The 12,412-nt window shown below is 36.5% G+C and overlaps 2 protein-coding genes across 2 annotated transcripts; both read left to right on the top strand.

Moving 5' to 3' along the window:
- Positions 1–697: 697 nt before the first annotated feature.
- Positions 698–1,705, top strand: LOC131148904 (17.5 kDa class I heat shock protein-like). Its single transcript, XM_058098866.1, has one exon. The coding sequence runs from the start codon at positions 954–956 to the stop codon at positions 1,440–1,442; it is 489 nt and encodes a 162-aa protein (XP_057954849.1). The 5' UTR covers positions 698–953; the 3' UTR covers positions 1,443–1,705.
- Positions 1,706–5,446: 3,741 nt separating this feature from the next.
- Positions 5,447–6,155, top strand: LOC131148035 (uncharacterized). The gene is made up of 3 exons (XM_058097780.1): positions 5,447–5,484; positions 5,550–5,641; positions 5,764–6,155. Exons 1-3 carry the CDS (start codon positions 5,447–5,449, stop codon positions 6,153–6,155), a joined length of 522 nt encoding a protein of 173 aa, XP_057953763.1.
- Positions 6,156–12,412: the final 6,257 nt, after the last annotated feature.

The raw sequence follows: 12,412 nt of genomic DNA, 5'->3' as shown, positions 1-12,412 counted from the left end.
TTAGGTAAAACATTTAATAAACTAATAAATTTTTATATATTCATTTAGATTGTAAACAATAATAATACATACATTATTTCAACGACATTCATATACATACTTTAATATATTGATTTTTTTTTGTGAAATTGTAAATATTAAATGTAGGTTTGCTTCTTTGCTGTTTTTGTTAAAATATATCACTCTATGTTTGGATAAGTTTTGAATATGAAATTATATTAGATTTGGATAATATGTACAATAAAATTGTATTAGAAATTTATCTAAATTTATCCAAGTCTAAATCTAAAATTCAAAATTCACGTTTTTAAATGTTAGGTGAGAATTAGTAGTATTTTATATATATATATATATATATATATATATATATATATTATTTTTCTAAGAAAAACTCTAGAGAGTCTCATCATCTTCTCGCTAGCAAATATTATAAGATTAAAATAATCAAAAATAAAATAAAATAATATTTTAGGAGATTGTGTCTCATTAGAAACATGATCACTCCAAAATTTAAGTATTATCTATATTTATTTGCTATTGATTTTCAAGGTCCGCTAACCAGGCCCATTATGCTATTTAATGGGCCTCCCTTCAAATCACATACCAGGCGGCCCACAACTCCCGCATCTTCAAGCTCAGGCCCAAAACAAACGAGCCTTCGAGAAAGCACCAGATCAGTAATAAGGACACTCCACCAGAAGGAGAAGGAATGTCCTAGAATTCTCCTTTCCCTCAACTTTCTTCGCAACCAAACAATATACTCCCTCCTGAGAAAAATCAATTCCTAGAAGTCTCCTCTGCCTACTATAAATTCCTACTAATAGGCTGATGATGTCAGTTCAGGAGTACCCAAAACAAGTGATCTGATCCAATTTACCTACCAGCTGAACGCCCTACTTTCTGAGTATCCCTCAATTCACACTCCCAATCTCCGTCAAACCTTGGTACCAAAGATGTCGATCGTCCCAAGCGTCTTCGGTGGCCGACGAGACAGCATCTTCGATTCTCCTTTCTCGCTCGATCTCTGGGACCCTTTCAGAGATTTCTCTAATTTTTCCTCTTCCCTGAGCAATTACTTCCCCGAGTTCTTCCGCGACGCGTCGGCGTTCGCCAACACGCGCATAGACTGGAGGGAGACGCCGGAGGCGCACGTGTTCAAGGCGGACCTGCCGGGGCTCCGGAAGGAGGAGGTGAAGGTGGAGGTGGAGGACGACCGGGTGCTGCAGATCAGCGGAGAGAGGAACAGAGAGGAGGAGGAGAAGAGCGATACGTGGCACAGGATCGAGCGCAGCAGCGGAAGGTTCATGCGGCGGTTTCGGCTGCCGGAGAACGCGAAGGTGAATGAGATGAAGGCGTCGATGGAGGACGGAGTTCTGACGGTGACCGTTCCGAAGGTGGAGGGGAAGCGCCGTGAAGTGAAGGCCATTGAAATTTCCGGCTGATGTTTAAATTGAATGGCTGAAGCTGATCGACCGGCGTCTGTAAGAAATGTAGATTTGTGTGACGAGTGTAACTTAGCTTAGCTTGCCTTTGATACTACTATTGAGGGAGGAAAAAAAAAAACAAAAAAGTAAATGGGGTGCTGATATTTTGTTTTAGAGTAATTTGGATATGGTTCATAATTTATGTCCTATTTTTGTAATTACATAGTCTTAATATTGTAATCTAAATTTCTAATGAATAAGTATGAAATCATTTTGTGGAATAGTCGATTTTATTATTAATTTTATATTTAAGTGTAAGATTTATATAATTTTTTTTTTTTTTTTTGTGTTTAGGAGTTTAGATTTTGAGTTTTAAATTAAATTTATGAATTTTAAAAATTGAGTATAATTTAAAGTTTAAATTTAAATTTTTAAATATGAGATACGTAATTTTAGAAAGGCATTCAAGATAATTTTTTAAAATTATTTTGTGGAGCAATGTTATGGTTAATTTTGGTATTAAGTTTTAGATTTGAATTTGTATTAAATTTGAATAAAATATAATGTAAAATTATATTAAAATTTATTTAAATTTAATTAAATATAAATTTAAGATTTGAACTTTATACTTAATAATATATCTTAAAAATATGACAGGATAAGAATAGAGTAATATATCTTAAAAATATGACATGATAAGAATAGACGTAAAATAAAATGCTATATTTAAAATAAGGCAGATGAAAAATCAATGTGATTTAAATAATATTTTAATTTCATGTAGTAAGTTGAGTGCCTTTAATATATGTTGAGGAAAGAAAATTAAAATGTGCACCAAAAGGTTAGTGCTCCGAGCCCAACTATGCTTTAGACTATTTATTTTTTATAAATATATTTAGACTTTAATTAGATAAATTTAAATTTAAGAATTTTAATATAACTTTTTGTTTTAATTGATTAATTACCTCATCCCATTACAAGTAAAATTTGAGAAGAAAATAAAATTATGGATAGTATAAATTTTTTATGAAATGTATTTTGGCCCTCTCACAAAAAAAACTTGGTTTCACTCCACCGTTATCTAAACTTAAATCATTAAGTTAATTCATAATTATATCTAATTACTATTAATTATTTTATCAAATATTTTTTAAAAATATATCTAAGTAATGTAATGTGATATTATTATTTTTTTTTTCAATTTAAATAAATTAATCTTTTATAGAACATGCTCTCACTTAATATGATGAGTGTAATTAAATAGATAATGATTATTTATTAATTTACAAGGATCTTGTGTAGTGACATGTAAAATTTTGTTTAAAATTCTCTAATATCATTTGTAGTGACTTGAATATTTCATACAATAGAAAACCTTCAATACATATTACCAGAGTACTAATTATTCCAGTATAACAATTAATACTCATAAAATTCTGACTACATTAAAAATATAATTTAATAAAAATTTATTCTAAAGAAAACCTTCTATCCTACTACGCTTTCATTGCGCTACTCTGATTACTGTTATATTTCTTATAGCATCTAAAAAATGCTAAATAATGATGGGATGAGACACCTCTCAGTAAAGCAGAATAAATTATCATTAGTGTGTGACTAACATGAGTTTTAGTGTAAACAAAATAAAACTATGGTGATTCCAATAATAATAATAATAATAATTAATTAATTAATTAATATAATATAATATTATAATGTTATAATATAATATAATATATATAACCTAAAAGGGTTTCCTGAAGCTTCAAAAGAAGCTTCAGGCGCTAGTTTTCTAGAGAAGTCGAGACGCCCCCCTGAATGCCTTTTTTTCTTTCTTCTCTTCTCCTGTTCTGCCGTTCAACTCTCTCCTTCTCTCCTCGATTTCTTTGGTCAAACGGGCGTCGATCAAAAAACGGCAGGTACCCCTGAATTCTATTCTCCACTACCAACATTTCAACCGAAATAGATTTGTCATAAGAGCGACGTAGGCATCACTCCTGGGGTAAGGTAACATCTCTCTCTCTCTCTCTCCTCAATTTCTTCTTAAATTACTAGGAAAATTGATGAGCGGACACCACCATAGGGTCTTAGGTTCAATCCTCGTCATGTTGATTGGAGCAGATTTTTAATTTGAGTTTCCTAAATACCACTCTAAGACTAGGGTAGGATAGTGAAAATATATCCGTTAATTATTTTTAAAGTTTAATTAGCCATTGAGAGTGTGTGGACCTAGAAAATATTAAAATAATTATTATTCTGGAGAGTTGAATTGATTGGTTTGGAGGAAATGTGAATTTCAGGGTCATGAGTTTCGAAAGCCGCGGGCGTAGGATTTAGGATTGTTAGCAGGCCTCTTAGTAAGTCAGGTAAGAAGAATTAAATTATGTTAGGAATTTTTTAGAAATTAATTGATTAAATTAAAGTATGATATGAAATATATATATATATATTTACTTATTTATTTATTTATGTGAATTTTTTGACTTGCCAGGTATAAATATATATGAAATGGTGGTTTGGAAATATCCAATGTATTACTGGATCAATTATTATATGGTTAAATATTATTGAAAATCTATGTGACATGAGAAATGATTGTGATTACTGAAAAATGAATCTGTGAATATTTATATGATGAGTGCGATTTATAATGAGACATGAACAAATATGTTTTAAAAAGTTATGTTGATATGAGATTTAAACAAATATGATTTTTATTAGATATTATTTGATGTTTTGAGATATATACAGGCGCGATAGTTTTATAATTACTGATATGAAGAACAGCCATGAGTTACAAACGAGACGTGTTACACATGGATACTCATATACTTGGACATGTTTATGAGAAATGAAAGCTTTTGGGAAAATAGATTTTTATGTAAAATGAGTGATGGAAATGAGAACCCGATTGATTAATGATATGAGAGCACGGTACCATTGCTAGTGATTAAATTAATGCAACCACACAGCTCGGGGAGAGTGTAGGTATTCGAAGTCGATTAGGCCTTCAGAGAGATGTTGACTGCCCCTGGATTTGGATCAGGCTGCGGTGGGCCAATCGTACTACAGATGAGGTATTTTGGCTTAGTCTGGTAAGCCAACTAGAGTTAACTCCCACCTTCAGGCCGCACAACCTAGTCACATGGGGTTATTACGTGATGATGATTTAAATGGATCTCCTCATTATAGACGCGATACACTCATATGTTAGTACTTTGACATATATGATAGTTTGTATACTAAAATATGTATTCAGCATGATTATATTTTCGAAAAAGTATATGGTTACAATTATACATATATGTTATGGATATGAGTACAGATTCATATGATACCTCAGTTAAATTAATATTTTTTATAAATATGATGATACACTGAAACTCATTGCCACACACTGATAATAATTTATTCCCACTTATTGAAAGATGTCTCACCCCATAGATCTTAAATATTTTAGGAAATTCAGAACGTCAGGCGGAGGTAGCTTCGAGATAGAGGATATGTCGCCCTATAGTGTAGGGTATGTGAGTTTATTTTGAAAAACACGATTATGAGTGTATAAACCATGAATTAGTGGTTGACTTATTTTGGGGGTTATGTGTATATTTTGGAGACATGTAGTACTCTGGTGTTGTAAATAAAGTTTAAACGTGTTATGTATTCCTGGTACCCCATTTTGGGTCTGGGTGGACTCGGTTGTCTTTATATTTATTATTATGGTATTAGAGGTAATTAGTTGAAAAAAAAAAATAGGACGTTACAGTTTGGTATCAGAGCCTAGGTTGCTAGGTTCTACAGACTTTACGATACAGTGGATAACAATACCAAAGTATAGGAATGGATTTTAGGGAGGATCAAAATTAGAATTTAGGGTTCTGTCTTGCTGCTTGGAGGTAGGAAATTTCGTGGTGGTTTCCGTGATTTCCTGGAGTGACGATTTTAGGAAATTTATGGTAAACTATTGCTGGTTCTTGTTTTTGAGTGGTAAGACTGAATCTTAAATTAAGAATGAGGATGCGATGGCGAATGGTATAGGAGGATATGCTATGGATCTAAGGTAAGTAAATGTAATAGGCGTGCTATGATATTAGGATTTTAAAGTTGCTACTGATCTTTTTTCAGGATGGACCCTGGAAATAGCAACGCACATGCTGGAGGTGGTGACGATGCAGGGTCCTCGAGTAGGGGTGGCATCAATTCAGATGCGATCCTGAGTAGTGTTGCTTAACAAGTTATTGCTGAGATAGCATGAAGTTCTAGGGAGCGGGGAGGCCCATCAATAGACCTAGGCTGCATGATTGAATAGTTTACCAAGATGAAACCCCCGACTTTTCAGGGCGTGAAGACCTGATCATAGCAGAAAACTGGATTCAGGAGATAAAAAAGATCCTGACTGTACTACATTGCACTGATGAGCAAAGAGTACTATATGCCACATTCAGATTGACAGGGGAGGCCAACCTTTGGTGGTTTTCTGTGAGGCTCCTAGAGGAGCAGTGGCTGTCACAAATGGCTTTGACTTGGGAAAGGTTTAAAGAGATTTTCTTTGATCGCTATTTTCCCGCCTCGGTTAGGGATGCCAAGATGGAGGAGTTCCTGAATTTAACGCAGGGCCATTTGACGGTGCCACAGTACATTGCCAAATTCATGGAATTGTTGTATTTTGCTCCCTTTATGATACCCGATGAATTCAGGAAGGCCCAGAGATTTGAGAGAGGGTTGAGGTAGGAACTTTATGAGCAGGTGGCACTATTAAAGATACAGGATTTTTTCGAAATGGTGGATAGAGCCACCATAGCCGAAGCTAGTCGACAGAGGGGTATGGGAGAACAGAGTTAGAGGAAAAGGCATACGCCTCCTAGTTTTCAGGCGAGCACTAGCCAGGTCCAGCAGAGGAGACATGGTTTGGTCCAGTGATAGGTAGGGGAATACCGAGTTCCTCAGGGCAGTCCAGCGCCCCTTACTTGCCCGCGATGCTGCAAGAGACATTCTAGAGAGTGCCGGGCTGGGGTGATTACTTGCTATCGATGTGGTTGGCTAGGCTACATGGCAAGGGATTGTTGAGCACCTCCAAATGTCGTGCCAGTTCCCAGACCATACTGAGGGAACTATCCAACACCTCTAAGTGACCAGAAGATGATTACCGCCTTGACGCGGGTATATGCATTGACCCCGGGAGAGGTAGAGGCAGCAGTCGACGTGGTGACAAGTATTGTTTACATTCTGTCATATAAAGTTGTAGTTTTGTTTAATTCGAGGGCAACACATTCCTTTGTGGCCCTGGATTTTGTTAAATTATGTGGGATGGAAGTTCAAACACTGGATACTAGTTTATTGGTGGCTACACCGATGGGGACCATAGCAGTGTGTAGTAGGGTACTTAGACAGGTTCCAATTAGTATTCAAGGAAGGATGCTACTTGCTAATCTGGTGGTTTTGCATATGCATGGGTTTGACATGATTCTGGGGATGGACTGGTTAACTGGCTATTATGCCAATATCGACTGTCATAAGAAAGACGTAGTTTTCAAACCTCTAGGGGAGCTGGAATATCGAAATGTGGGGATGTGTGTGCACTCCTCCCCGCAGCTATTGTTAGAAGTTCAGGCGAGGTGATTGCTTCTAGAGGGGATGCCAAGCGTATCTTGCCTATGTGAAAGAGGCACCAGAAAGGGAATTAAAGCTGGAGGATATTCCAATAGTGAGGGATTATAATGATGTGTTCCTAGAAGATTTTCCAGGATTGCCTCTTGATCGAGAAGTTGAGTTTAGGATTGATTTACCTCTGGGGACAGCGCCGATCTCTAAGGCTCTATATAGAATGGCTCTGGCAGAGTTAAAGGAATTCAAAGAACAGTTGCAAGATTTGCTGGATAGGGGATTTATCAGGCCCAGTGTGTCGCCCTGGGGAGCACTGGTATTGTTTGTGAAAAAGAAGGATGTGTTGATGAGAATGTGTGTCGACTATTCAGAGATAAATAAAGTGACAATTAATAATAAATACTCGCTATCCTGAATTGATGATTTTTTTGACCAGTTACAGGGGCAAAGGTTTTCTTGAGGATTGATCTACGATCTGGGTACCATCAGGTAAATTTTAAGGCAAAGGATGTTTCAAAGACCGCATTCCAGACTCGGTATGACCATTACAAGTTTCTGGTTATATCGTTCGGATAACCAATGCACCTACGATATTTATGGATTTGAAAAATAAGGTATTCCATCAGTACCTAGATCAATTTGTTATAGTCCTTATTGATGATATCTTGGTATATTCAAGGAGCCCTGAGGAGCATGAGGATCATTTGAGGACAGTTCTACAGACATTGAGAAAAAGAAAGTTGTATGCAAAATTCAATAAGTGCAAATTCTGGTTGAAACAAGTCACATTCCTCGGACACGTAGTATCTAAAGGTGGCATTTCTGTGGATCCGAGCAAGATTGAGGCGGTAGTGGACTGGGCACAACCGAAAAATGTGCGGGAGATCAGGAGTTTCTTGGGATTAGTAGGATATTATCGCCAGTTTGTGGAGAGTTTCTCTAAACTGTCAGGCCCTTTGACTAGATTGACTAAGAAGAATGTAAGGTTTGAATGGATAGATGCATGCCAACAAAGCTTTTAAGAATTAAAGTAGCGACTCATCACTGCACCAGTTTTGACGATCCCTTCGAGAGAAGAGGATTTTGTAATCTATAATGATGCGTCACATAAAGGGCTTGGTTGTGTTCTGATGCAACAGAGGAGGGTTGTGGCTTATGCTTAACGACAACTTAAAGAATATGAAAAGAATTAACCTATCCATGATTTGGAGTTAGCAGCGGTGGTTTATGTATTGAAGATTTGGAGGCATTATTTATATGGGGGTAGGTGTGAGATCTTCACAGACCACAAGAGCCATAAATATTTCTTCACGTAGAAGGAGCTGAGCATGAGGCAGAGAAGGTGGTTAGAATTTATTAAAGACTATGATTGTACCATCAGTTACCACCCAGAAAAAGCAAATGTGGCAACTAATGCCTGGAGTTAGAAATTGGGGAGTGCCTCAGTATCAGTAGTGGTAGTGCAGCATTAGACCAGAATGGATTTGGAAAGACTCGGAGTGGAGCTTGTAGAGGGTGATCATCTGGCGTTTATTGCTAACCTGGTTGTACAGCCTAGATTACAAGAAAGAATTAAAACTGCTCAAGTAAAAGATGTGGAGTTAATGAAGATTATGGATAAGGTGCAGAGTGGTTAGGGAGCAGAATTCAGTATCTCAGATGACGGAACTTTGAGGTTTCGTACCAGACTTTGTGTACCTGCAGATGCTGAGATTAAAATGACCATCTTGGAAGAGCACTAAAATGTACAGGGATTTTTGAGAATCCTTTTGGTGGAATAACATAAAGAAGGAGATAGCTAAGTATGTAGAACAATGTTTGACATGCCAGTAGGTGAAAACTGAGCATCAGAGACTGACAGAATCATCGCAGCCACTTCACATCCCCGAGTGAAAGTGGAAGCATATATCGATGGATTTCATCATAGGATTATCGCCGACATTGCATGGGTAGGATACCATTTGGTGGTCGTAGACCGGTTGATGAAAACTGCCCACTTTCTTCCCATCAGTGTTAGCTACTCTATGAGTAGGTTGGCGGAGCTATACATACAGGAGATAGTGAGATTGTATAAAGTGCCTGTGTCCATCGTCTCTAATTGAGATCCACGGTTTACATCACAATTTTGGAGGAGTTTGTAGAGGGTTATGAGGTCTTAGCTAAAGTTTAGTACGACATTTCACCCTTAGATCGATGGATAGATAGAGAGGACCATACAAATACTAGAGGATATGCTGCAAGCCTATATATTGGATTTTGGTGGTAGTTGGTTAAGTTTGCTTATAATAATAGCTATTAGGTCAGCATTGATATGACACCATATGAGGCATTATATGGTAGGAGGTGTCGGTCCCCATTATACTGGGACGAGATTGAGGAAAAATAGATTTTGAGGTCAGAGCTGGTACAACAAACTTATGATAAAGTCAGACTTATTAGAGACAGAATAAGAGCAACACAGAGTTGGCAGAAGAGTTATGTAGATACTCGCCAACGAGAGTTAGAGTTTGATGCAGGAGATCACGTATTCCTGAAAGTGGCACCAATGAAAGGGGTAATGAGATTTGGGAGGAAGGGTAAGCTGATTCCTAGGTATATTAGGCCATTCGAGATTCTTGAGAAAGTGGGTCCAGTTGCCTATAGGTTAGCTTTACCACCGATTCTATTTAGAATCCATGACATATTCTACATATTCATGTTGAGAAAATACATTCCAGATCCCTCCCATATGATCAGTTATAAGGCATTGGAGCTCGGTGATGCCTTGTCATATAAAGAATTACTAGTGCAGATCTTAGATCAAAAGGAACAGGAATTGCGTACCAAAAAGATCCCACTAGTGAAAGTGCTATGACACAATCATGCAGTTGAGGAAATTTCATAGGAATTAGAGGAGTAGATGCGCTAGAGATATCCACATTTATTCAGTGGAGCTTAGAGCTGAGCTAGTGAGTTGGTTGTTTTTTGTAATGACTTGTATAGTGTAGGATAGCTAATTATAAAAATGTTTTTGGTTTTGGGAGAATCTTCTTTTGTGTGATTGATTGTAATCTCCTAGGACCCTATTGTAACCATCGTATTCCTCTGCCGCAAGTGAGGGTTGTTAATAAATTTGAGATGGGACCGCTATGTGGTGGCTGCCGGCTCTTCTTAGAGTCAGATAAATATTTAAGTGATTCCTAAAGGAGATTGTGATAAGAGTAAGTTAGCAAATTTCAAGGACGAAATTTTTATAAGGAGGGGGGAATGTAGTGATTCCAAAAAAAAATAATTTAATTAATTAATTAATTTAATTATAATTATTAATTAAATAATATAATATAATATTATAATATAATATATTATATATAACCTAAAATGGTATCCTAAAGCTTCTTGGCGCCGGTTTTCTAGAGAAGCCGAGATGCCCCCCTTGAATGTTTTTTTTTTTCTTTCTTCTCTTCTCTCGCTCTGTCGTTTAACTCTCTCTTTCTCTCCTCAATTTCCTCGACTAAACGAGCGTCGATCAAAAAATGGAAGGTGCTCCTAGGTTCTATTCTCCGCCATTGACATTTTAACCGGAGTGAATTTGTCGTAGGAGTGGCGTAGGCACCACTCTAGGGGTAAGGTAACCTCTCTCTCTCTCTCTCTCTCTCTCCTCAATTTCCCCTTAAATCTCTAACAAAATTGACGATTGAACACCACCATAGGGTCTTAGGTTCGATCCTTGTCATGTTGGTCAGAGCAGATTTTTAATTTGGGTTTCCTAGGTAACACTCCAAGGCTAGGGTAGGATAGTGAAAATAATCCTTTAATTATTTTTAAAGTTTAATTAGCTATTGGAAGAGTGTGGGCTTAGGAAATATTAAAATAATTATTATTCTGGAGAATTAAATTGATTGGTTTGAGGGAAATGTAAATTTCAGGGTTTTGAGTTTCGAATGCCGCGAGTGTAGGATTTAGGATTCTTAGCAGACCTTTTAGTAAGTCAGGTAAGGGGAATTAAATTATGTCAAGAATTTCTGGAAATTAATTGATTAAATTAAAGTATGATATGAATATAATATAATATTATATATATATATATATATATATATATGTGTGTGTGTGTGTGTGTGTGTGCGTGCGTGCGTGTGTGTGTGTGTGTGTGTGTGTGAATTTTCTGACTCGTCAGGTATAAATATATATGAAATGGTGGTTTGGAAATATCCAATGTGTGACGACTTGCTTAATTTACCACGTAATCAATCATATTACATACCCTGATACCAATAACTAATGATATAGTGAAGTCAACCTGAACTCATGGGTAATGGGGACCCACCTGTCATACACAGCGGACACCTAAGCAGCGGTACAAATAAAATTCATCCATAATAACAGTACCAGAGCTACTCACAATCCACAATAATTCTGTAAATTTATATACAATCCCAAAAAACACTAAAATATAAAAACTAGGATCACACATAAAAAACCAACTAATCCTAGTTCAAAATTCACCCTCCTATAGCAGGGTAGTATAAACTACCCCTAACGGTGTGGAGCTCGATTCGCTTGTCTGTCTGGGTTTCCTAAAATATTTTTAAGCTTGGGTGAGACACCTCTCAGTAAGGAAAAATAAACTAAATGTAGTTTGTGTGGCAACATGAATATTTTTGTATTATAATAAATAAATAGTACGTAATACATGTCTGGTATAAACAGGTATTGTAATAATTGAGCAATAGTTAAATGATCTTAAGTATATTAAATCATACTGAATTTATATTATTATAAAATCATCTGCTATAACTGATAATACTAAAATATACCCAAGATAGATAGCTAACTGATGTCATGTATAACCTCCTATGACGTGTTGTGCAGCCTGAAGGCGGGACCTGACAATGGCTGGCTGATCACTGTCAAGACAAATGTGTCTGTAAGTACGATAGGCCCGACCCACCCTGGTTTAGACTGCTAGGGGGACGTCTACAATACTACACTGAAGCCACATCGACTATATATCTCTCACGCCCTCTACTGGTAGGGGTTGTGGCACAAGTCTGAATTGAACTGAATAGCTACGGTACCGTGCCCTGAATACTGATCTAAGCTACCATCCGCATTCTGATAACATATAGTACATATACGTATACTGGCTTGACATGAAATTAGATAGATAGCATTTCTCTGAATTCTGACATATCATAGTAAACACGACCTTGCACCGGATGATGTACATAATTACAGCCTTGTGCCAGCTATCAATCACGGCCTTGTGCCGAACATTTCATACATACTGATATGAATAAATGTAATGTTTATCATAAGTGCTGAAATCATAATTTCCTATAATATCTTTGATTTTTTTGAAAATAACTGTAAACATGCCTTTACTGCAAATCTGACTTAACATAATA

Source organism: Malania oleifera, chromosome 2 (genome assembly GCF_029873635.1).
Source record: "Malania oleifera isolate guangnan ecotype guangnan chromosome 2, ASM2987363v1, whole genome shotgun sequence".
NCBI lineage: Eukaryota > Viridiplantae > Streptophyta > Magnoliopsida > Santalales > Ximeniaceae > Malania > Malania oleifera.
This window is presented reverse-complemented; position numbering and strand designations above follow the sequence as displayed.